The sequence below is a fragment of the Xyrauchen texanus genome, chromosome 31 (genome assembly GCF_025860055.1).
Source record: "Xyrauchen texanus isolate HMW12.3.18 chromosome 31, RBS_HiC_50CHRs, whole genome shotgun sequence".
Taxonomy (NCBI): Eukaryota; Metazoa; Chordata; class Actinopteri; order Cypriniformes; family Catostomidae; genus Xyrauchen; species Xyrauchen texanus.
Genome location: NC_068306.1, coordinates 18,914,524 through 18,941,519, shown reverse-complemented (window position 1 = coordinate 18,941,519; position 26,996 = coordinate 18,914,524). Strand labels below are relative to the sequence as shown.

The 26,996-nt window shown below is 39.9% G+C and overlaps 1 protein-coding gene across 2 annotated transcripts in view; it reads left to right on the top strand.

Moving 5' to 3' along the window:
• Positions 1–26,971, top strand: part of LOC127624741 (serine/threonine-protein kinase TAO1-like) — a 31,634-nt gene extending 4,663 nt beyond the window's left edge. For both annotated transcript variants that reach the window (XM_052099596.1, XM_052099595.1), the window contains exons 3-21: positions 5,057–5,304; positions 5,768–5,839; positions 6,467–6,568; positions 6,751–6,796; positions 7,359–7,455; positions 9,226–9,339; positions 9,428–9,519; positions 9,619–9,712; positions 9,806–9,887; positions 11,124–11,291; positions 11,439–11,639; positions 12,108–12,245; positions 14,539–14,775; positions 16,451–16,579; positions 18,599–18,802; positions 19,142–19,381; positions 19,647–19,859; positions 19,980–20,162; positions 23,703–26,971. In XM_052099596.1, coding sequence (XP_051955556.1) covers positions 5,173–5,304; positions 5,768–5,839; positions 6,467–6,568; positions 6,751–6,796; positions 7,359–7,455; positions 9,226–9,339; positions 9,428–9,519; positions 9,619–9,712; positions 9,806–9,887; positions 11,124–11,291; positions 11,439–11,639; positions 12,108–12,245; positions 14,539–14,775; positions 16,451–16,579; positions 18,599–18,802; positions 19,142–19,381; positions 19,647–19,859; positions 19,980–20,162; positions 23,703–24,236 — 3,078 coding nt within the window. In that variant the 5' untranslated portion in view covers positions 5,057–5,172 and the 3' untranslated portion in view covers positions 24,237–26,971. The remainder of the gene's footprint in view (positions 1–5,056; positions 5,305–5,767; positions 5,840–6,466; positions 6,569–6,750; positions 6,797–7,358; positions 7,456–9,225; positions 9,340–9,427; positions 9,520–9,618; positions 9,713–9,805; positions 9,888–11,123; positions 11,292–11,438; positions 11,640–12,107; positions 12,246–14,538; positions 14,776–16,450; positions 16,580–18,598; positions 18,803–19,141; positions 19,382–19,646; positions 19,860–19,979; positions 20,163–23,702) is intronic.
• The last annotated feature ends 25 nt before the right edge of the window (positions 26,972–26,996 follow it).

Here is a 26,996-nt window from a genome sequence, read left to right as displayed (position 1 = left end):
AAATGAAGTATACCTGGGCCTTAAGAGCTAATTACCATATATTGTGCTGAGCAGACATTCTTCAGTTACTATAACTCTCACTTCCATTTAGATCTGAAATGCATAAAATGAAATGCAATTCTTTACATTTTTCCAATTTATCAAAGCTTAAATACAGTTTTATTTTTTTGATCACCAGCATCTATAAAATGTTAAGTGATATTTATGTATGAAAATTATGTATGCACTTGAAGTTGGATTAAAAACATTATAAATATTTTAGTAGTCTCTGGTGTATAACCAAATTCTTTATTGGTTTATGTCTGAAGTGCTGGTTTCTGTTTGGTCCCAGAGGAGCATCTTTAATGAGTAATTCAGCAATTTTTCTGAAAGGCTACATGTTATCTCCACAGAATAGGCAGATGTTATCTGATATCCCTGAAGGAAGTATTTTTTTTTTTTATGAAAAAAGTCAATGAACTCAACACAGTTAATTAGACCTGCTCAGCCAAAGTCTTATATACTGTGTGACAATATTGTGCCCTGTGGGGTTAGTTTATCTGCCCTCAAAAAAGTCATTACTAAAGTCGAAACCTTTGGGTTTATGTTGTGAAATATTGGCTGCTTTTGCAATTAGCAAATCACACAACATCATACTTAGACTGCCAAGTGTAAATAGATTTTTTTCTCTCCTTTTCTCCCCAATTTGGCATGCCTAATTCCCAATGCGATTTAGGTCCTCGTGGTAAATAGTTAATCACCTCAATCTGGGTGGCGGAGGAAGAAAATCAGTTGCCTCTGTGTCTGAGACAGTCAATCCGTGCATCTTAACACGTGGCTTGTTGAGCACGTTGTTAGGGGTATAACAGTTAAGACCCGGACCAGATATGGAGAAAGAAAACCAGGAGTCGAGAAATTCAATTAAAGAATCAAAATTTACTGAAGAATAGTTTGCAGTGAAATTGGTAGAGCCAGCGACAAAGTCTCACGAGGAGATCGAAAGCTAACTCGTACCTTACACAAAATCTTACATCAATTATACCATTTGCAAGGACGTACATTCCATTATTTTACTCCTGATTGGCTAAAAGAACATAAAGTCACAACATATAGATAGTTAAATGGCCTATCAACATTAATCAGCGCACTTGTCGTCCACGCCTGAGATTTACATCTGAAGTGACCTTGCAGATGGTCGGGCGTCTTCGAGTCGGCCTGGTGTGCATCCCTGGTTCAAAACCTAGGTAGAAGGTCAAACGCACACACAAAACACTGACGAACGACAGTCCTTCTCTGGGCACAAGAGAGCCAGAGCACACATTATCAGGCCATTTAAACCAAAACAGAGAGATAAAATATTCACTCCTCGGGCAGAGGAGAGGGTTGAAATAACATACATTTCTTCCCTAAAGAAATAATAAGAGAAAATCACACTTCTACTATTCAGGTATTATTACATAGGACTTTAAATCATATAATTAGTCATGGAAAGGTAACAATCAAACACATAATACATCTGGAACACATGTTTAACGCATTCCCCCTGATCCCCTCCCCTGAGAGGCGGAGAGCGTCACAAATAAGCTTATCCCCCAAAAGACCTTCAGCCGACGTGCAGGACAGAGAGACTCTGGAATGTTCCTAAAAGAGACTAATTAACATTCAACACACATATGATTCAAAGTATATTTCAATTATGCATAAGAAAATAGAATTAATTATGTGATCATGCAAATAGTTAATTCATCACTTTATTAAAGAAGTTAAGCAACAGAATATAGATAGATATTGATATAAAAGGATATATATATGTATTGATATATCTGAAGAGACAAGTGATTTTTGACCCTCACCCTTCAACGTTATCGTAGAGACATAGCTTGTGTGGGGGCTTCACGCTATTCTCCGTGGCGTCCAAGCACAACTCGCCACGTGCCCCACAGAGAGCGAGAACCATATTTTAGCGACCACTAAGAGGTTAACCCAACTTGACTACCTACCCTAGAAGCGGGCCAATTGGTTGCTTAGGAAGCCTGACTTGTTCTGTCAGCCAATAGTCCACCTTGCCTCATGTGAATCTGGGGGGAGACGAGGGGAGGCATTGGGAGAGGGAAAGAAAAACTTGCTCGCCAGCTCCTGGACGCGCTGTTGCCCTGTCCTCAACCACTCCTCCACCCTCTGGGGTACGCCAGCTTGCTCCTCTCCCGACGGACAGCAGTGAGTCCTACGGCCCCTGGCGGACAGAACCACTCCTCCCCTTTTCAGCAGATGGCTACAGTTCCTCTGGCTCTCGCCGGCCGGCAGAGACCCCACCGTCCCAAGGCAGACAGCCGCGGTTGCTTCCCTGGCGGATGGCAGCAGCGAGGACTGCGCGACAGCGCATCCCTCCTCCCTCCTGGGTTTCTGCGATGGGCAAGGAGGTGGCGGAAACTGGCTGAACAGTAAACATAATCATTAATGATATAAATGAACTTAAAACAACATAAAGCAAAATGGCACAGACACGCATGCTACGCAGCTGTGTGCGTCTCTCTCGAACCGGCATCTACAGCTGCCCCTTATCTCGATCAGCTTATTCAGCAATGGCCGTGCTTCATCACGGCCCGGCCCAGCCACGCCCCCCCTCCTCGTCACAAACAAAGAGTTTTAAAGGATACATGATGCGTGTTTGTTCATACAGTGTGGTCCAAAATTTCAAGCTCCAAAAAAAGGACATCAAGGCAGCAGAAAGATAAGTCATGCGTCTCAAATGGTTTAATCCATGTCTTTTAAAGTGATGAAATCTATTTTGAGTGAGAAACAGACCAAAATGTAACTGCAGATTTTTAGATTAATAGTAAAAAAGCAGCTACACGTTGGTCTGTTTCTCACCCAAAACCAATAATTTAACTTCAGAAGACATGGATTCTGTGGATTTTGGGTAAACTATTCCTTTAATTAAAAATCTCACAAATCTGGTTTATTTTAAAATTGCACAGTTTGTCATTAGCAACCATGTGAAACTGACTCTCTCATACAATGTTCCACACTACCTTTGAAGTTTTGCTGAAACAGCGGTCACATATTAGGCTATATTATTGACCACTCTCTTCATCTTGGTCTTCTAGGTGTCAAAGATTTACCCTTTGTTTTATTTTATAGCTCAAGAGGAGAAAATAAATAAAATCCAAGCCTGCCAAACCGTTACGCATTTGGTAGTCACCCTCCTCAACCTGTCTTGTGACTCTAGCTTCCTTTCTGTGTTACATTTCTGAAGTAATAGACATTACTTGCTTGAGTGTTTAAAAAAAAAGTCTTGAATAGCTAAATCTGTTGTTTACCCATAGCTGTGGTGAGCAGGATTCCTTAAGACTCTTAAGAGGAAATGTTGTTATGATTTTGTCTATGCTCTTCTCAGTAGATCTGATGACCATGTGCTAAGAAATGACAGCAGTAAAGCAGAAAATAAAAGGAGATTTATCCTACACAAATGCTTTAGTTTAATTCAGTATTGTGCCAGACACACTGGACCATTCTTCATTTTAGGGACTCTAATATTGTGCTCTCATCATATTTGAAAGCACTTTCCTTAAAAGCATAGAAAGTGGTTCACACATTTTCATGTTTGTATAAGTAAAAGTCCACTCAGATTTATGCTGCTATAGTGCCCTTGTTCAGTAGTATGGTAAAGATAGTGGAGGGATGTCTAGCACCATTCCTGCTTCGTGTTGGACTCCACTGCTACGTGTCTCTGTGTGATGATGACTAATTGCAGCCGGTGCCAGCCAAACATCACTTCAGTCTATTATGATGGACTTCAGAGGATGAACTGATGCCAACTCCAACCATAAGACATGGGATACTTCATATGCCATTGTCTGAACCTTGGATTTAGGATGGACCACTCCGAACCTCACTGAAATTACCGGCCAGGTTGAACTGCATTTCACATCCCTGATCTCTGCCTGGATCAACTCGGTCTATTGATGGACTATGATCTTGAAATGGAATGCATAGACTAACAATTGCCAACAAAAGCCTTCATCAGCAAATTAACAAGGACAATTACACCTATGTGAACTTCTGCAGTTAATCCAGGATGGACTTCAAAGACATTAGTCATTAATCTTACAGTTCAAACAAAATCGATGTTTAAACACTGACCCTTAACACTTACTTAGTTTAATAATTTTAAACCATGACTTTAACTATACATAAGTAATATTTACATTATATTCATGATGTTAGCCAGAGGGGAATTGTCCCCCACAGTGAGTCTGGTTTCTCCCAACAAGGTTATTTTTCTCCATTAATCAACATCTTATGGAGTTTTGTGTTCCTTGCCACAGTCGCTTTCAGCTTGCTCACTGGGGTTATTAATATAATTATAATTTAATTACTTTTAAACACGATTAACAATCGTATTTTATCTAATTACACAACGATGATTCGACATTATAGACATTACAGTTTTATCGTCTGTTAATGCCTGATCTTCTGTAAAGCTGCTTTGAAATGATGTGTGTTGTGAAAGGCGCTATACAAATAACATTTACTTGACTTGGATGGATTTGCCATTGAACTGTAAGAACTCCTGCATAGGTTCTGTAGTGGTCTTCACAGACACCTGTTCCCCCCCAATTTCACAGTATAGTTCAGTTACAGTATAGTTCAGTCATTCATTCTTAGGAGCGTCCATCCAGCTAATCGTCTATAATGGTTTATGAATACACCCACACTTTGACGGCTTGGTAACACATCGATTTAATTCCCTCCAAACCTGAAAAAGCCAGAAGATGCGATAAGAATGCAGCAGAACAGGTCAATGAGAAAGCTGGCAGCACGTCAGCTGTCATACTTTTAAAGCTGTTTTATTTACAGTTTATAGACAGAAAAGGTGAGGTCCTATTTGGAATCAGTATCCTGAGCTGAGGTTATGACCGTTACTGTGATCCAATTAGTTAAGAGTAGCCAGACCTTTGACTTAAACAGCTTAAATTGACAATGAGGAGCCGGGTAACTGACACAAAGCAATCAATGACAAACCACAAACCTTTCATTATTTACATGTGTGTTGACATTTGTGTTTCTACTGCAGGTTTCAATGCATATACTGCCTCCCTCTGGCAGATGAGTAACCAGCAGGGCCTGACGCGTCGCAGTCGCACAGCCAGATAGTCCTCTGGGAGTGCGGCGGGTCCCCTGGCTCGCAGCATGCCCACCACCAACCGGGCAGGGAGCCTGAAGGACCCCGATATCGCAGAGCTCTTCTTCAAGGAGGACCCCGAGAAGCTCTTCACAGACCTTCGTGAGATCGGTCATGGCAGTTTCGGTGCTGTTTATTTTGTACGTATTTCATGTGTCGTCTGTTGTTATCCATTGAGGGTCTTGAACATATGCAAATTCAACTGCGCTTGAGGTATGAACAGGGCAAAAATTTGCATGTGTACTTTAAGCAATAAAGACACAAATATCATTTTCATTTGGGGGAGAACTATTCAATATGTTAGATTAAATATTACCTAACATAAATTAGCATGGAATAAAAAGTAGCTAGTTTAAAAAAAAAAGTTTCTATATAACTCTAAGTTCTAAATTCTATTCCGACTTGTCCCAAACTTTGGTAACATGTTTGTAACTTGTTCAAAGAATTTTGAAATGTTTAAATAATTTTAAAATAAACTTCTCAGCTGTGCAAACAATTTCTTTTTTTTTTTTGTTACAAATTTCAAGAAATTTCTGTACTCTTTTCAAGTGCCAACAAAATGTTTTGTTAAATTGTGAAATATCTGATGTATTCCCTGCTCAGGCCCGAGATGTGCGGACTGCAGAGGTGGTGGCCATCAAAAAGATGTCCTATAGTGGGAAACAGTCCAATGAGGTCAGTTTTCCTGAATTCCATTGTCATTACACAGTCATGCAACTGTTGTTGTGGATTCAACAGTTCTCTGCATTTTGAGTTTTGACATTATGATTGAAATTCAATCAAGTAATGTTTTCTGTGTGCTGTCCCTTATTATAATTGGTTCAGAACCAATAACAACTGTGATATGTATACATCACAGGCAATCCAATCTCATTTCACTAACAATGGCTTGGCTCAGCATCATACAATCCTTCTTATGCAACAATTAAAAAATCCATTGCTGCAGTCACATTTAATCTCTCGTGTAACACCTCATATTGAAGCAAAGGCCATTCATAGTTTAGTGGGTGGCTGTGTTTTCCCATTTAATTTCAGATTAGCAGTAATCGTATTAGATGTAATCTATGTTTATGCTTCAGAAGCTCTTAGGACTAACTTTCTTTTTCAGACCTTTGTTAGTGAGTCGATATGTCCAGTCTGCTTGTCCATATGTGAGTCGATATGTCCATATATGTGGAAACTGATCTGCCTATTGGAATTCATTGCACACTTCGAAAGAGCTGTATATTAATGGAATGAGGGGCACTTATTTTCAAGATAATTGCTCATTTTTTGGTTTTATTTAATCTTCTCTTTACTTAGAAATGGCAGGATATCATTAAGGAAGTCAAATTCCTCCAGAGAATACAACACCCAAACAGCATAGAATATAAAGGATGCTACCTGCGGGAACACACAGCATGGGTAAGATCTCTCTCTCTCTCTCTCTCTCTCCTCTCTCTCTCTCTCTCTCCTCTCTCTCTCTCTCTCTCTCTCTCTCTCTCTGGTGAAGCATCATAATGAGTATTTCAACAACAACTGTATCCTTTGTCCATTTACCCCAACACTACTAAATATTTATGAAATATTTAATTTTCCTTCCTCAGCTTGTTATGGAGTATTGTTTGGGGTCAGCCTCTGATCTCCTTGAAGGTGAGATACCATTCTGTTTTTTATGAAACGTGTATTAATATTTTCTTCAAAAAGGTGGGTTTGCTAATTTATTTTCAAGCATCAATTATGCTCAACGCATAAGTGAATCCTGAATACTAAGCTATAATATTTTGATTTATGCTATTATATTTCAAGTTGACTGTTAGACTTAAAAGGATTATTTACCCAGCCATATGTTGTTACAAACCCCTATGACTTTCTTTCTCCATCAAACACAGAAGGAGAAAAACAAAAGACTAAATTGGTCAAAATATAACTTTTTTTTCTAAATGTTTGGAGCTATAATATCTGTACAGTCTAATCTCTTTTTCTACATTTGTTATTTTTTTCTGCACCTGTACCCAACTTGTGTTGGGATGTGCACACTTACCTGATATTTGTTTACGCGCAGACTGACAGCCACCATTTGATTTCATTGTTTGGAAAAAAGATGCAATGAAAGTGAATGGTGACCGAGACTAACATATTCTAATATCTCCTTTTAAATGATTGATTTGTCAGTTTGGTGACCATACACCCATTATTATATTTTTATCCTTAGTTCACAAAAAGCCTCTTCAGGAAATTGAGATTGCAGCAATTACCCATGGTGCTTTGCAGGGCCTTGCCTACCTTCATTCCCATAACATGATTCACAGGTTAGTGCTTTTTTCACTATCCAATTCAATTGCGTGCGTGTGTGCGTGTGTGTGTGCACCATTGAGTCTACTTGGTATTTTTTGGCTTATGAACATGCTTTGTAAATTCACTGTATCATGAGTAGTGTTTGGAATTGATAACAGTTCAAGTATTAAATCTACAGCACCACAGCAAAATAAATGGTTTTAGCTGAGCTGCCAGTCTGAATTAATTGTGATGCGTGCAAAAGACGGTGCTGCAAAATAATTCAAAGCTGTCTATTGCATTGTTCTTGCTGGCTGCACACACACAATATACCTTCTGTACGAACAGTGTAGTTCGATTCACAAACAAATGAGCCGGTTCTTGTAATGAAGCAGACAAAAAAGTGCTTCCTCAAAAGCACTTAAGAGTCATTAGCTGGTTTTCCACTATCGGGCCAGTGCGAGCCAGAGCTATTAACTGGTCAGCTGGGGCCAGTAACCTCGTACCTCGAGCTGCGAGACCAAAATTGATCAGCATTCCCTCCATTGGGCTCTCAACTAACAGCGGTTAGTTGTTAACCATTGTGCATCTTAACAGATTTGTACTGTGTCTGCAATTTTTTCAGTGGAGATGCAGGTGTGTGATGTCACACAAACATGTTGGGATCCAGAGGTGTACAAAATTAATGATAAACATTCACTTTTATTAAATAATATCAATGAGTCATAGGTCCTACAATACAAGATATTAAAGCTAGTTTAACAAATGTTTGCCGAGACCAGTGTACAAACACTGTAAATTAAACCATTTTAATGAGCGTACAACTGTAGCACAAATGTTTGTTTAGCAGCATTGTTTATCAGTTGGGTTGCTAGGAGATGTATGGAGACAGTTGAAGCCCCTGCTAAACTTACGGGAGCATTGCAGTTTTGTTTGTTTAAATGTCATCTTCTGAGCATGATGGCAATGGAATGCATTTATGGTCAGAGATATCAAGTAGGAATATCCCACATATTGAATGGAACATAGCATGAGCATCTCGCTAAATGCTGCCTCTGACATTGACCCTGCCTCAATCCCCAGTTGGCCCTCTGTGGCCCAAGGGTAATGGGCAAAGGCGCTTGCCTGTTGGCCCCGAGGAGGCACGATGAAACCCTGAAGTGACCGTGGTAATCCAACTGGCCCTGGCACACATTAGCATGCCCTCATTTGACACAACGGTTGAAACGCTATTAATATTATTAATGCAATCCCTTATCATGAGGTTTTACTGAACTTTGTTTGGATACTGCACTGCCTGTTGTTGTCAAAGAAAGCCACCCCACTTTTTTTTTTTTTTTTTTTTCTTTTCTCTCTAATTCCCAATGCTCTCATAAGTGCGTAGTGACTCTCCTCAATCTGGGTGGCGGCGGACGACTCTCAGTTGCCTCCGTGTCTGAGACCATCTATCCACGCATCCCATCACGTGGCTAGTTGGGTGCGTTACCACGGAGACATAGCGTGTGTGGAGGCTTCACAATACTCTCCACGTCATCGACGCCCAACTTGCCACACGCCCCACCGAGATTGAGAACCATTATACCATTATAGTGACCACGAGGAGGTTACCCCATGTGACTCTACCCTCCCTAGCAACCGGGCAAATTTTGGTTGCTTAGGAGACCTGGCTGAAGTCACTCAGCAATCCCTGGATTTGAACTCATGACTCCTAAGGGTGGTAGTCAGCTTATTTGCTCGCTGAGCTACCCAGGCACCCAAACCACCCCACTTTTGACTATTCTGTGTACGTCATCTTCTCTACTTAGGGATATTAAAGCTGGGAACATCCTGCTGACCGAGCCTGGACAAGTCAAACTGGCAGACTTCGGTTCTGCCTCCATCGCCTCTCCAGCCAACTCTTTTGTGGGGACACCATATTGGTATGCACACTGATTGTCTTTGTACCATATAAGAACTAAATTAACACTGCGTTGTGCATCTCTAATACAACTTTCCGCTTGCACACAGGATGGCCCCTGAAGTGATTCTAGCCATGGATGAGGGACAGTATGATGGAAAGATTGATGTCTGGTCTCTTGGTATTACCTGCATAGAACTAGGTGATGATGCACAAGTGCTGCTCTACATTAAATCAATTATGCATTTATTTAATGTTGTGAAAGGCTACGTCTTACTTTTGGTTCTCCCTGTTGCTCTAGCGGAAAGGAAGCCCCCTCTTTTTAACATGAATGCGATGAGTGCCTTATACCACATAGCGCAGAATGAGAGCCCCACGCTGCAGTCAAGTGAATGGTGATTCCTCATATACTTGTAAAAAAATCTGTTTGTATTAGTGTGCAGTCCTCAGTCATTGATTAAACCTGCCGTGTTATTCTTTATCTCCAGGACGGATTATTTGAGAAATTTTGTGGAATCTTGCCTTCAGAAAATCCCCCAAGACAGACCACACTCTGATGATTTGTTGCAGGTGTTTTCTTTAAACTTTCAAAGTTTAAAGTATAGTTCACCCACATATAAAAATTGTCTTTATTTACTCAAACTAATGTTGTTCCAAACCTTTACACTGTTACTTTTTCGGAGGAACATAACTTCTCAAAGAATCTTAACATAGATATTTTCCATACAGTTCATAGCGACCATGTTCATGTCACTCATGTGCTATAAGTCTTCTGATGCCAGACCGAAATTTAGGCCATTATTCACTGAAAATCTTCCCCTCCACCGATACACTGATATATATCATTCACATGTTTTCTTATCTACATGTGTTTGAAATCATTTACACCAATCAGTATTGATTCTCGCATTAATCATGAACAAATGCAAGTGTGCCAGTTCAAAATGACGAATGGAAAATTAAATTTGAGAGCTGCAGTGAACGGGAAGACTTTAAATTATAGGAATGTTCCGGGTTCAATACAAGTTATGCTCAGTCTTCAGCATTTGTGGCATATTCATTAATTTGGACTCATTCCTCCTTTTCTTTAAAAAGAGCTAAAATCGAGGTTGCAGTGAGGCAATTACAATCAAAGTGAATGTGGCCAATTTTTGGAGGGTTTAAACAGAAATTTGAAGTCTAAAATTTTATAAAAGCACTTGTATGAATTATTTTGTTAAAACGTGTATTATTTCAGCTGTAAGGTTGTTTAAATTGTAATTTTTACAGTTGTTTAGGGTTTGTTGACATTACATCATCATATAATATAATTGTAATATAGTTGTAAAATTGGCTATAAATTTACACAGAAAAGGTTAGTAATTTTGTCATGCTAAAATCATGTTAACAAACATCCTTTGTCTTGTGGCTATACTTTTTAAACATTGAGTATTTTATTGTTATGAAATTCCATTATAAGTGCCTCACTGTAACCCCTATTTTTGCCTTCTTTAATAAAAGAAAAAAGAAAAAGAGGAACTAGTCAAAATTACTTTTGTGGTAATCAACATTATGCCTCTAATGCCGTCGATTGAGCATAACTTCCTTTTAAAAATGAATGCTTCATTAAGAGTTTCAAAAAACCTTTTGTGTTTCACAGAAAAAATAACTGCATTTGGGTTTGGAATGACATGGTGAAAGTAAATATTGACAGATTTGTAATTTGTGGACAAACTTTGTGTCACTTTTTTTATTTTTCACAGTAATCAACGGGAATACTTTCTCCGCTAACATCCTTGTTTTCTACTTGATCTGTTGAAATCATAGCATGCCTTCATCCAGCGAGAGAGGCCAGAATCTGTCCTGATTGACTTAATTTTGCGGACAAAAGACGCTGTCCGAGAGTTGGACAACCTGCAGTACCGCAAGATGAAAAAGATCCTCTTTCAGGAGGCCCACAATGGTCCGACAACCGAGACCCAGGAGGGAGATGAGGTCAGATCTCAAACCTTTCCTAGTATAAGAATTTTAACTAGAGGTCAACAATATGGGTCAGTAATTTTAACATTGTCTGGAGGTACAGAATTGTTTTGTTGTATTTGTACTGATTGACCACTGAACATCCTTTATCTGTGTATTTAGGAGCCGGAGCATGGTGCTGGGCGTACAGGCACAGTGAGCAGTGTAGGCAGTAACCAGTCCATTCCCAGCATGTCCATCAGCGCAAGCTCTCAGAGCAGCTCTGTGAACAGCCTTCCAGATGCTGCTGATGACAAGAGTGACCTCGACCTGGAGAAGGACCACACTGTGATGTCTAACAGTTCGGTTATACATCTCAAGCCTGTATGTTTATATACCTCTTCTTAAGTTAAAGTGTCATTTTCTTTTGTTAAAATACATGTTTTAATACTTAAAATAGTCTTAACCCATCTTAATATGCAAGGAAATTTATACGAAAGCCATCTGTAGGATTATTTCCCAAACACTGTGGCTCTGTGGTGCTATCAAAACATTGCGCTGTTTAAGCATCCTGACGACAAAGCAGCAATGGCTCCGCCCAATGGCATGAATGGGGCGGGGCTATCTGTTTGTGCAACAACTGGCAAACGGGGGAGTGTTGGGGAAATCTGTTAGAAAACAATTTATTATTGCAGTTCCATTTGTTGACGCTAGTGGTGCAGAAATTACACAGCTTTAAAACTTCAGCCTTTCAAAGGTTGCTCTTCCAGTACACACCAAATCAGAGATGCTCTACATCTCAGTAAAAATCTTTATGCCTGATATACATTTTCTTGCTCTTGTGAACTTCAGGAAGGAGAGGAAGTTTACCATGAGGATCCTGAGACATGTCCTGATCCTACAGATGCCCTGGCAGCACCTGCCCAGCCCCCACAACGCAAGCACCATCGCAACCGCGAGCACTTTGCCACAATTCGCACAGCGTCTCTGGTAGGTCACTGACTCCCATTTACCTGGTGTTCTTACTTGAGTACACAGAAAAGATATATAAAAAAATATGCAAAATATTTGCTGTATTCACAAGATCTATTGTTGGGTCACTTTTGCTTAGTTTTTAATTTTTATTTGGTTAAAAAATTATTGTTTCAACACATTCCATAAGTCTTGGATTTTTGCATTTGTGTGCTTTTGAGTTGGTTTTAAATTTTATCCTAAATTCAGATTTGTTTTCTTCTTGAAAATGGGTTATCGGATCGCTATCGGATTGCATTCAACCACATAAAATGACAGGTGTAAATGCACTCAAGTAATCTGATCAAGATGGCATTAATTAAAACCACATTCAGAGTTGGTCAGGGATGGATTCTGACCACATTCAAAGGTGTAAATGCGAATGTGTTTTCGTTATCCAGATACAAACAAGTAATTAATTATATGACACTACATTCCTCCTTTGTTAAAGCATTGTGTTGCAAGTTCTTGCCTGTTTATTCTGCCATTGAAACATGAAGAACACAACAGACACTGCATGCCATCTTGCAGTCTTGTTAACCAAACAACAATGTCCCATGGATTATTGAAATACACTTGGAAAATCTTATCTCTCTCCTGTTTTAAAATCACTATATGGCTCCCATAACACTCACCTGATACCAGGCTTCTCTTGCAAGTTTCAGAAGAGAAGCATGCAGTTAAAGTCAGAAGTTTACATACACTAAGTTAACTGTGCCTTTACGCAGCTTGGAAAATTCCAGAAAATTAGGTCAAGCCTTTAGGCAATTAGCCAATTAGCTTCTTGCTAATTGGAGTCAATTTGAGGTGTACCTTTTAGATGTATTTTAAGGCCTACATTCAAACACTGTGCCTCTTTGCTTGACATCATGGGAAAATCAAAAGAAATCAGCCAAGACCTCAGAATTTGTTTTGGACCTCCACAATTCTGGTAATCCTAGGGAGCAATTTCCAAATGCCTGAAGGTACCACGTTCATCTGTACAAACAATAGTACGCAAGTATAAATCCCATGGGACCATGCAGCCATTATACCGCTCATGAAGGAGACTCATTCTGTCTCCTAGAGATGAACATAGTTTGAGTCGAAAAGTGCAAATCAATCACAGAACAACAGCAAAGGACCTTTTGAAGACGTTGGAGGAAATGGGTAGACCAGTATCTATATCCACATTAAAACTAGTCCAGTATTGGCATAACCTGAAAGACTGCTCAGCAAGAAAAAAGCCACTGCTCCAAAACTGCCATAAAAAAAGCCAGACTACAGTTTGCAAGTGCACATTGGGACAAAGATCTTACTTTTTGGAGAAATGTCCACTGGTCTGATGAAACAAAAATGGAACAGTTTGGCCATAATGACCATCGTTATGTTTGGAGGAAAAAGTGTGAGGTTTGCAAGCCGAAGAACACCATCCCAACCGTGAAGCATGTGGGTGGCAGCATCATGTTGTGGGGGTGCTTTGCTGCAGGAGGGACTGGTGTGTTTCACAAAATAGATGTCATCATGAGGAAGGAATATTATGTGGATATATTGAAGCAACATCTCAAGCTACCAAATACTAATAAAGTGAATGTAAAATTCTGACCCACTGGGAATGTGATGAAAGAAATAAAAGCTGAAAAAAATAATTCTCTCTACTATTATTCTGACATTTCACATTCTTAAACTAAAATATTGATCCTAACTGACCGAAGACAGGGAATGTTTTCCACGGTTAAATGTCAGGAATTGTGAAACTAAGTTTAAATGTATTTGGCTAGGTATATGTGAACTTCTGACTTCAACTGTATTTAGCACTTACCAAATGTAGAGCGCAAGATGGATATGATAAAAATTTGCGGTGCGAAATTTGGCTTTGGTGGCAGCCAAAATATTTTCAATGAAGAAAAATCTCTGACTGTCCAGGTGATGGAAAGCATTTTAATTATCCATCAATGTTTTAAAAAATTGTTAAAGGAGATTTTTCAGTTACCACAGCCTCTTGTAATATGCAAGTAGTTTTTTCAATTTTGCACTGGTGACTTTGATTAATCTCTATCCGATCACTGTGGAGACACATTTTACTGCAAGGTGTAAATTCAATCCAGCCATAAAAATATCCAGTTTCTATCCGGATATGAAACGCATGTTAATGCAAGGTGTAAATGCCCAGTCTCAAGTTCTTGAAATATTCAACATTCATACAAAGTTTCTTTGATGCCATCTAATCATTTTTGTTTACTCTTCCCTTTTCCTCTATTTCCTTGTATGTTTCTCCTCTTCGGTTCTTCAGGTGACACGGCAGATGCAGGAACACGAGCAGGACTCTGAGCTGAGGGAGCAGATGTCTGGTTACAAGCGCATGAGACGGCAGCACCAGAAGCACCTTATGGCTCTGGAGAACAAGCTGAAAGCAGAGATGGATGAGCACAGGCTGAGACTGGACAAAGAGCTGGAGGCCCAGAGAAACAGCTTTGCCGCAGAGATGGAAAAATTGGTGAAAAAAAACCAAACAGCCATGGAAAAAGATGTAAGCACACACAAGACATGGCATATGGTCTTCCCATACCCAAATGCACACAATTGTTGGGCAGGTTCATTAACAAAGATACTATTGATACGGTGATACTGTTTCATGGTATACCACGGTTTTAAAAAGAGACTGTTATCAAACCGTTGACATTTATAATTCACGGAATTACTGAATTTTTTTCTGTGTAAAATCCAAGTAAAGAATGAAAGATTCCATTGTAAATATCAGTTAATTTAAGAGAATTTGCATAATTTTTACACATCATATAAACGTAATCAAATAACTCTCTAAATTGCGACGTACCTCTCCTTTTTCATTGAACCGTCACTTCATTTTAAAAGCCACGTGCACTGACTGCACGGCAGAGTCTCTGACTGAAATGTCAAAGCCTGAACCTTTATTTCCCTCCGCCAAGCTGCTGAAGTATGCCGTGTCGGAATATTATGGTTATTTCTAAGACCCACAAGGCATAATCAATCTTGATGATCACACAATTTGTAAACTTTGTTGAAAAAAAGTGTAATCTTAATCAGAGCTGATCAAGATCGGATCAAGAGCGCATGTACAGGATGGGATATGTCTTTTGCACTCGTTGTTTGGTGGAATCATAGCTCAACCAGATCACCCATGAGTGATCACCCACAACAGTGGCATGAAACGCGAACACCAGCGAAGTGGTAGGTCTACTGCATCTAAACATTTGAAAGTTTTTAAATCACTTGCCAGTCACAAGTCAGACATTTGTGGATATGTGAGACAAACAGCCTATGCTGAAAATGATTAAAATTCTGTTTTTAATTCTATATATTGTGTGAAAATATGCAAAGAGCGTAGAGATGTAGGCACAAAACAGTTGAAAAATTAGTGGTTTTAACCCTTTCCCCGCAAAACACTGAATTTTCCGTGTTTTATGAAAAAACGCTTCCCCGCCAAACACGGAATTTTCCGGGTTTCCGTGTTTTAGGTGTTATACAGTAAGGAAGACCCCTCCGCATGTTTTGAAAGAGTACGCAACTCTTTGATCAAAGAAACAGACTGCGATCGTCTCAAACATGAAGAAGTGGAGTATGAGAAGCTCAAAATATCAGACGTAAACATGCCTTTTTCTCAGCTTTTTGTCTGAAATGTTGTTTTTTGACAAAACCTACCTCTGTTCAAGTCGCAATAAAAAAAGAACAAATGAAGATAAAATAAAATCGTTTTTTTTTGCCTAAAAGCAGAGGTCCAGATCTTTATTTTGATATATAGCATCTTCATATATTCATGGAAGAAAATATTCTGCGGGCCATTAAAGTTTAGCGATAATCGTCAAAAACCCTGGCGGTGGCTGGCAACTTTTTTTTAAAAACGCTGGCGGGGAAAGAGTTAATGTAATCATAAAGGGGGAGATCAAGATGACATGGGGATTTTTTTTCCTGACTAGTTTCATGGCTGACCCAATGGGTCAGGTCCCACCACAGAAATTAATACATTTTTTGATAAATATTTGTATTATGTGTCATTTTATCTTTAAAAAAAAATTATTTACAATGTTTTCAGTATGCTATAATAGCTTGCCCAATCGGGAAAGTTATAGTTCCGTCATCTGGCATGAAACTCTCTTACATTGGCAACTTTGTTGTGGAGCCTTTTGTTTGTCTTTCTTACATTTTATGAATGTTTTGCCCCGAAGGCCAAGTTATTTTCAACTGATGAGAAGAAGTTCCAACAGCACATTCAGGCCCAGCAGAAGAAAGAGCTCAGTAGCTTCCTGGAGTCACAGAAACGAGAGTACAAGCTACGCAAAGAGCAACTGAAAGAGGTATGTGCACGTAAGAAGTGTTTAGGTATAGCTTTTTGTTCGCCTAATAATTCACACTGGATAGTTCACCCAAAAAATGTAATTCCCATAATTTCACTTCATTATCACTTGCCTTGTGACCTGGTGCTCCATCATGCTGGAAAATGCATGGATCATCACCAAATTGCTCCTGGATCGTTGGGAGAAGTTGCTCTTGTAGGACATTTTGATGCCATTCTTTATTCATGGAAGTGTTTTTGGGCAGAATTGTGAGAGAGCCCACTCCCTTAGATGAAAAGCAACCCCACACATGGATGGTCTCAGGATGCTTCACTGTTGGCACGACACAGAACTCATGGTAATGTTCACCTTTTCTTCTCCGGACTATCGATTTTCCAGATGTCCCAAACAGTCGGAAGGGGGCTTCATCAGTGAAAATATCTTTGCACCAGTCTTCTGCGGTCCAATCCTTGTACTTCCTTCAGAATTTCAGTCTGTCCTTTATGTTTTTCTTGGAAAGAAGTGGCTTCTTTGCTGCCCTTCAAGACACCAGGCCATTGTCCATAAGTCTTCGCCTCACTGTGCGTGCAGATGCACTCACACCAACCTGTGGTCCTGGTGCTTGCTGGACACTGGGATGTCCTGAAGCCTCCTTCTCTCCTTGAAGTTCTTGATGATCCAGTAAATGATTCTTTCAGGTGCAATATTCTCCTTGCATGTGAGGCCATTTTGATGCAAAGCGATGATGGCTGCACGTCTTTCTTTAGAGGTAACCATTGCTAACAAAACACAGTGATTGGAAGCACTTCTTCCCTCCTTTTTTAGAAATCAGTCTGCTCTCATATTTCAAGCAGAACGATAGTGATTTCACATGACTAGTACACACTTTCCCAGGTGCTGCTGATACGATTCGTGAAATAATGTTAGCAGGTAATTTTGTGCCAAGGCCAAAAACAGTGAAATTTGGGTTTTTGTGATAGTAAATTTTTTTGGGCAATGATTTGAAATGCATCCGATCACTCTGCACAATAATCTAGAAACACTGTGAATCAACACCACAAGAACTGAAGCAGAAAACTTTGCGAAACACAAAATGTATGTCACTGCCAATACTTTTGGCCACGGCTGTACAGAGAAAAAGTAAAATTTTGGTCTGTTCTCTCAAAAAATTGACTGGATTCCTTCAGTAGACATAGACATTTTATGCACCGATCACTGCTGCTGTAAGGCCCAAATAGCTAAACATTTTATTTCTGCTTTTAACTTAGGCAGTTCCCTAACAAATTAGCCATTGTTTACTTGTCTGTGAGCTTGCTTGTGTGAATAATCCAATGTTATATCATAGATGTCCAGAACAAAATATGCCATCCAGCAGGAAAAGCATGCTAAACAAATCATCTGAATAATGTTATCAACTATCGATGATAAAACGTCATACATCACTGCAAAGGGTAGGATCTCCGCATTCTAATGACATTTAGGCAGAGATATTTGATTAAGAAATGGGGGTGGTGCATGAACTGAAAGTTAGACTGATTGTGGGGGGACTGATTAGTCCACAAAATGGTTAGCTTTTAAATTTGAGTGTGAAAAATTGCTGGTGGCAGCCCAAAAATGGTTCAGATTTTGTATTACATTTATGCGTCTTTATTTGCATTTTGGAGATTCAAAGTTCTGGTTACCATTCACATTGCATTGTGTGGACCTACAGAGCTGAGATATTCTTCTAAAAATCTTTTTTTGTGTTCTGCAGAAGATAGAAACATTGCAGCGGTTGAATGACAGGAAGAACTTTCAGCGTAGAGTTCCATGGTTTCACCAGACTTGCGCTTGGAGTCAAAAATCAGATAGTCCTGCCCACTGTCATGTGTATATGTCATTATAATGGATGCTATGCCCCTGAATGTAGCCCTAGTACTTGTAAAATAAAAACAAGTATGCTGTATAAAAGTAGACTACGATGGAAATTTTGCAACTCTGGGTAAAGAGTGTTTCTAATGCAACCTCTGCTCTCCATTATTTTTTTCACACTGTGCTCAGGAACTCAATGAGAACCAGTCCACCCCTAAGAAGGAGAAGCAGGAGTGGCTTTCAAAGCAGAAGGAGAACTTTCAGCACTACCAGGCAGAGGAGGAGGCCAACCTGCTCCGCCGACAGCGGCAATACCTGGAGCTTGAGTGTCGCCGGTTTAAACGCCGAATTGTTATTGCGAGACACAATGTGGAGCAGGACCTTGTACGGGAGGTAATGTCACTTTTCTAATGATTGGAAAATGTTTATTTTGCTCAGATTATTGTGATGAACTACACCTGTGGTTACTCTGCTAGAACACCTGTGTGAAATTGAGGGAGACTGAATCACCTTGAGAACAAGTTAAAAGTAATTGAAATAAGTGCTCAGAAAAGTGAAGTTAGGACTAGAATATTTTTTTTTCGCTGTTGCCATGTGACTCTAAGGGTGACATAGAAAGTGTCCAAATGCATCAGTAGACATAAATGTTCCCTTTCAATTGTATTGCACCTTTCGTTTCTGCTCTCCAGTTCATTTAGACATTTTAACTCTGTCTGTACTTTCTTGATTCAGGAGCTCAATAAGCGTCAGACACAGAAAGATCTTGAACACGCCATGCTGCTACGCCATCATGAATCCATGCAGGAGTTGGAGGTGAGGCAGCTGGGTACCATTCAGAAGATGCGTACAGAGCTGATCCGCTTGCAGCACCAGACGGAGCTCACCAACCAGTTGGAGTACAACAAACGCAGAGAGCGAGAGCTGCGCAGAAAACATGTCATGGAGGTCCGACAACAGCCCAAGAGTCTTAAGGTATGTGGCACAATAAAGGGCCAGTGTCTTGTGGTTATGCTGAAAAACCCTTACATTTGTTTTTTAAAGGCACTTACTCATCCTCATGTTGTTCCAAGCCAGTATGCATTTCTTTATTCTGTAGTGCATACTTTTTTGTGTGTACTAGTTTAGTGTACACTATAGAGTTAATGCAAGTAACTCTTGCATTAACTCTATAGTGTTATTTTTTTCATTTCCTGATGTTCTCATGGCTCTCGCCTGCCTCTTCTGTTATCTGTACTAGTCCAAAGAGCTGCAGATCAAGAAGCAGTTCCAAGACACATGTAAGATTCAGACACGACAGTTTAAGGCTCTGCGTAACCAACTTCTGGAGACCACACCCAAGACTGACCACAAGCTCATGCTGAAGAGATTGAAGGAGGAGCAGACCAGAAAATTAGCCATCCTCGCTGAGCAGTACGACCATTCCATCAATGACATGCTGTCCACACAAGCTGTGAGTGTCCTATCTTTACTGGAAAAGTGCTAACTATTTATGTAAATTTTACAGGTTTCAAGAATGCATTCTACATCTTTTAATGCTAAATGTAACCTCACATTCTGTCTTGCTCTTCAGTTGCGTTTGGATGAGGCTCAAGAGGCTGAGTGTCAGGTGCTAAAGATGCAGCTGCAACAGGAGCTGGAGTTACTGAATGCCTATCAGAGCAAGATCAAGATGCAGACTGACGCGCAGCACGACCGTGAGAGGAAAGAGTTGGAGCAAAGGGTCTCGCTGCGAAGAGCTCTACTTGAGCAGAAGGTATTTATCTGATAAATGTAAATCTAAGTATCCCTCTACCTGAGACCAATTTATATTTAAAGGACTGATCCCAGTTGCAGAAACACCTGAATTATAAATCTAAGGGGACTATCATTCTCATGGATCCTTTAAAAGCCCTAAAATGTCTTAAATCCAGTTTTCCAAAATTGGAGGTAATAACGTCTTTAATATTTGAAAAAAGTCTGGAATATCATTTTAAGAGGTCTTCAATTTGTGAGCGGAAATACAGTAATCATCATATGACCTAATATGATTATAAAACATAAAAATAATACAATTTAATTAAATAAATGCATTTGCTGCATCCTTCAGAGTCAAAACTTGGGACTGTTGTATTTTCTCCAAACACGTGTGGGCTTGTGGGTGTTTTCAGCTGTTGCTGAGCAGTTCGCAATCATTAGGCCTTATCGGAAATATACTTCCTTTAACTGCGAGCACTTACACAGACATGCATGCTTCGACTGCTGTGAGATACAGGATTATTTCTCTTCAGGAGTTTAGACACAGAAAAATTTATTTATTTTCCTTCATACTGAAGTTATACAAATGCAGATATCTCCTGACCACACGCATGTTTTTTGAAGTGCATTCAATGTTGTTGTTGTTGTTGTTGTTGTTTACACCTTTGTCTCCTGTTGTTTAATGGTTATTACATCTTGCAATTCTTTGTGAAATCAACAGCTCAACGATGAAAGTTGCCACCTCGTGGACCCACTTATAGACCATTTCAAGCATGTAAACAATGACGAAGGAATTAGAACGCAACTATTCCTGAAGTACTTCCGATATCATTATACATTAACACTTGCACATGAGCGTACGCCATTCTGTTATATGTCCTATTATTTGTAAGTCTATTTATACTCTAACCTTGTTTTACAGTGGGTACGGAAAGTATTCAGACCCCCTTAAATTTTTCACTCTTTGTTATATTGCAGCCATTTGCTAAAATCATTTAAGTTCATTTTTTTCCTCATTATTGTACACACAGCACCCCATATTGACAGAAAAACACAGAATTGTTGACATTTTTGCACATTTATTAAAAAAGAAAAACTGAAATATCACATGGTCCTAAGTATTCAGACCCTTTGCTGTGACACTCATATATTTAACTCAGGTGCTGTCCATTTCTTCTGATCATCCTTGAGATGGTTCTACACCTTCAATTGAGTCCAGCTGTGTTTGATTATACTGATTGGACTTGATTAGGAAAGCCACACACCTGTCTATATAAGACCTTACAGCTCACAGTGCATGTCAGAGCAAATGAGAATCATGAGGTCAAAGGAACTGCCTGAAGAGCTCAGAGACAGAATTGTGGCAAGGCACAAATCTGGCCAAGGTTACAAAAAAATGTCTGCTGCCCTTAAGGTTCATAAGAGCACAATGGCCTCCATAATCCTTAAATGGAAGACGTTTGGGACGACCAGAACCCTTCCTAGAGCTGGCCGTCTGGCCAAACTGAGCTATCGGGGGAGAAGAGCCTTGGTGAGAGAGGTAAAGAAGAACCCAAAGATCACTGTGGCTGAGCTCCAGAGATGCAGTTGGGAGATGGGAGAAAGTTGTAGTAAGTCAACCATCACTGCAGCCATCCACCAGTCTGGGCTTTATGGCAGAGTGGCCCGACGGAAGCCTCTCCTCTGTGCAAGACACATGAAAGCCCGCATGGAGTTTGCTAAAAAACACCTGAAGGACTCCAAGATGGTGATAAATAAGATTCTCTGGTCTGATGAGACCAAGATAGAACTTTTTGGCCTTAATTCTAAGCGGTATGTGTGGAGAAAACCAGGCACTGCTCATCACCTGTCCAATACAGTCTCAACAGTGAAGCATGGTGGTGGCAGCATCATGCTGTGGGGGTGTTTTTCAGCTGCAGGGACAGGACGACTGGTTGCAATCGAGGGAAAGATGAATGCGGCCAAGTACAGGGATATCCTGGACGAAAACCTTCTCCAGAGTGCTCTGGACCTCAGACTGTGCCGAAGGTTCACCTTCCAACAAGACAATGACCCTAAGCACACCGCTAAAATAACGAAGGAGTGGCTTCACAACAACTCCGGGACTGTTCTTGAATGGCCCAGCCAGAGCCCTGACTTAAACCCAATTGAGCATCTCTGGAGAGACCTGAAAATGGCTGTCCACCAACGTTTACCATCCAACCTGACAGAACTGGAGAGGATCTGCAAGGAGGAATGGCAGAGGATACCCAAATCCAGATGTGAAAAACTTGTTGCATCTGTCCCAAAAAGACTCATGGCTGTATTAGATCAAAAGGGTGCTTCTACTAAATACTGAACAAAGGGTCTGAATTCTTAGGACCATGTGATATTTCAGTTTTTCTTTTTTAATAAATGTGCAAAAATGTCAACAATTCTGTGTTTTTCTGTCAATATGGGGTGCTGTGTGTACAATAATGAGGAAAAAAAATGAACTTAAATGATTTCAGCAAATGGCTGCAATATAACAAAGAGTGAAAAATGTAAGGGGGTCTGAATACTTTCCATACCCACTGTATATTCTGTCTCATTGTAATGTTCTGTGTGCACTTGTTTCTCCTATCACCAAAATTTTTTTCTTGTGTATTTGAGAACACTTGGAAAAATGTACAATTAGTTGATATGAATATTGTTCACCTGCCAGACATAAGATGCATGCTACAGTTGTTAGCTATACATATCCAGCTGTCTTGCTTCACTGAAGCTGTATGTGCATCCATTTGTCGTTGCTTTTTCAGAGATCTAATCACTTGAATTTCCATTAGTTCCAGGCATCCAGCCACTGAACATTATGGTCCAAATTTGAATGACATTTTATGACAATCGTGTTAGTGTTGCTACCGTTAATCGTGTTAAAATCACTATGAATGAAGAACCTCCCGCTGTTGTTTTCATTCCATTCAGAAGTGATCATCCATATTCCCTTTTTAGATGCAACCATCCACTGTGAGAGCTTTGAAAGACTATAAGGTGCGGGGCTCAAAAATAAGGGTCATTCGGAACTCACTTTAAGTCAGTGTTATTGGAAAATCTGTTTGAAGTGATCTTAAAATATAACTATCATGATCGTTCTCCCTTTAAAGTGCCTTTTGGAGTGCGATATATCCCATATAAGTTCGACAACTAGCAGGAAATGTTCAAAAAACAAAATGATGTCTCTTCCTTAAACTGGCTTGAAATGGTCTGTAAGTGCAACTAATACTACACATTCAGATATGCGCAGTTAGAAAAATCAAGCCGCATGCGTTCAGTGCTCAAACACTCTGCTGATGACGAAATGTGCATCACGCATCCTTTACACAGACGCCTAGCATTCGCATATGACCAAAGTATATTTTGGGCTTTAATCTCATGATGTGTTGTAAATGCTTAAATCAGTTCTACAAAGTTAATAAGATATTTCAATTGAAACTTTGTCTGTTTTCAGATGAATAATAGTATTAATAATGCACTTGGAAGTTTGTCTAGCATGCTGGTTTGTGTGTTTTCCCTTAAAAGTATCTTTGTCTTTTCTTATTAGATTGAAGAGGAGATGGTTGCTCTTCAGAATGAGCGCTCCGAGCGCATCCGTAGTCTCTTGGAGAAACAGGCTCGGGAGAGCGAAGCTTTCGACTCTGAAAGCATGCGTCTGGGCTTCAGCACAATGGTGCTTTCCAGCTTGGCTTCGTCTGATGGCCACAGCCACAGCTTCCCTGGGGCTCAGAGTAGCTGGGGCTCCCAGCATGGTGCAAGCTCTCAGGGTTCACACTGGGGAGGTGGCTCAATCAGCGGAGGGCACCATGGTGGCAGCCAGCATGGTCACCATCACTACCACCCAGGCCAGAGCAGCTCTATCCAGCAGCCCTGGGGTCACTGCCTGTCTTCGGGCGGGCCGCCTCCCTGGGGGCACCATGGATCTGAGGGCAGTCAGCGCCAGAGTGGGGGAGGTGGTGGGCTACGGAACAGTACCCAGGTGGTAAGGCGCCCCTCAGGGGGCCGCAGTGAGCAGGGGATGAGTAGGAGCGCCAGCATCGCCTCTCAGATTTCCAATGGCTCGCACCTGTCCTTCACGTAAGACCGCCTGCTGCTCTCCCACAACACCCATCTTACAATGACCCTGAATGCCATAGGGGAAGGGATACAGGGGCACCATGGTCAAAGGAGGACCTGGAGGGTAAAAAACATTCTGCTTGCAGTCCTCTCTTTTCTACCCACTCCTTTATTTTTGTCTCCTGAAATTTTTTTTATATTCCTAGTAAGCACAAGAAGTAATCCATTGTAGTTCCACTTATAAGAATGTCAGCCAGAAGGGCATGTATAAGGTTCTGGATGGTTTTTCGTTTTGTGGTGATATGAATTAATATGATGAATTTAGAGAGGTTTCTGTTTTAGTTTGATATGATAAAGTTAGTGATGGTGAGATTGAATATATGAATGCTGTGCATTGCCTCTCACTGGTGAGAGGAAGAACTCTGGAGATTGTATGTAAGGATTTTTATCATGATCTTATTAGCAGGTAGTTTTGGCTGTTTGTTTGTTGTCAGAGAGAGTGTGTGTAGAGTATTTATCATTTCCTTCCTTAGAAATATAGATACAAAAGAAAACAATTGCAGTTATATGGAATATATACATGTGTGTATATAGACAGTATACTGTATATACAGTTGAAGCCAGAAGTTTACATACACTTAGGTTGAAGTCATTGAATCTGTGGAGTGGTTAAAAAATTAGTTTTAATGTTAGCAAACTATAGTTTTGGCAAGTTGTTTAGAACATCTACTACGTGCATGACACAAACAGACAGATTGTTTAACTTTTAATTGAATATCACAATTCCAGTGGGTCATAAGTTTACATACACTAAGTTAACTGTGCCTTTAAGTACCTTGGAAATTTCCTGAAAATGATGTCAAGCCTTTAGGCAATTAGCCAATTAGCTTCTGATAGGAGGTGTACTGAATTGGAGGTGTATTCCTCTGGATGTATTTTAAGGCCTACCTTCAAACTCAGTGCCTCTTTGCTTGACATCATGGGAAATTCTAAAGAAATCAGCCAAGACCTCAGAAAAAAGTTGTGGGAGCAATTTACAAATGGCTGAAGGTACCACGTTCATCTGTGCAAACATTAGTATGCAAGTATATACACTGTTACCACGTAGCCATCATACCGCTCTGGAAGGAAATGCATTCTGTCTCCTTGAGATGAACATAGTTTGGTACGAAAAGTCAAAAATAAATCCCAGAACAACTGCAAAGGACCTTGTGAAGATGCTGGTGGAAATTGGTAGACAAGTATCTATATCCGCAGTAAAATTAGTCCTATATCGGCATAACCTGAAAGACTGCTCAGCAAGGAAGAAGCCACTGCTTCAAAACCACCATAAAAAAGCCAGACTACAGTTTGCAAGTGCACATGGGGACAAAGATCTTACTTTTTGGATAAATGTCCTCTGGTCTAATGAAGCAAAAATTTTACTGTTTGGCCATAATGACCATCATTATGTTTGGAGGAAAAAGTGTGAGGCTTTCAAGCCGAAGAACACCATCCCAACTGTGAAGCATGTGGGTGGCAGCATCATGTTGTGGGGGTGCTTTGCTGCTGGAAGAACTGGTGTGTTTCACAAAATAGATGGCATCATGAGGAAGGAACATTATGTGGATATATTGAAGACATCGGCCAGGAAGTTAAAGCTTGGTCACAAATGGGTCTTCCAAATGGATAAAGACCCCAAGCATACCTCCAAAGCTGTGGCAAAATGGCTTAAGGACAAGAAAGTCAAGGTATTGGAGAGCAATCTCAAAGCCCTGACCTCAATACGATAGAAACTTTGTGGGCAGAACTGAAGCGTGTGCGAGCAAGGGGGCCTACAAACCTGACTCCGTTACACCAGTTCTGTCTGGAGGAATGGGACAAAATTCCAGCTACTTATTGTGAAAAGCTTGTGGATGGTTACCCAATACGTTTGCCCCAAATTAAACTATTTAAAGGCAAGGCTACCAAATACTAACAAAGTGTATTTTGTTAGTAACTTCTGACCCACTGGGAATGTGATGAAAGAGATATTAGCTGAAATTAATAATTCTCTACAATTATTCTGACATTTTTCCATTCTTAAAAAAAGGAGTGATCATAACTGAGCTAAGACAGGGAATGTTTTCTACGACTAAATGTCAGGAATTGTGAATAACTGAGTTTAAATGTATTTGGCTAAGGTGTATGTAAACTTCTGACTTCAACTGTACATGTGTGTATATATACAGTATATATACACAACACACATAGATTATATAAACTAGGTTGGATACCAGAATGTGAAAGAATCAAGCTTTTCAGTGCACTTGATTTTGTTTAGTTTAGCTTAATCTTTTAAAAATACAGAAGGTGATATTAATTAACACAAAGCACTAATGTTTTAAAATGTGTTAAACAGTATGCTTTACCTTTTTTGTGCCACAATACATATTAGCTGTGAAAATATACTGTGAAATTCCAAGACATTAGCAACCAGAATTATATATTTTGAATGATTATTTTATGATGGCTGTAATTGATAAGAATGAGTAAGGGGCCCATGTATGTCACCTTGCATTGCCATCCTTCCACAGGTCCAGATAGCCAAAAACACAAGTCTGGGTGGGGATGGAGAGTAGGGTGCCATTTTGCTTTTAAAACTTAAGAATAAAGCCTAAAATACTGTTGTTTAATCCCAGTGAATGTATTGACAAATCTTGGCCAAAAGCACATGGATGGTTTTAAGATAGGTGAGAGACAAAAGATACAATGTGGAGATATTTTAGAGGATTTGTAAACTCAGAAAATAATGTAAAAAAAAAAA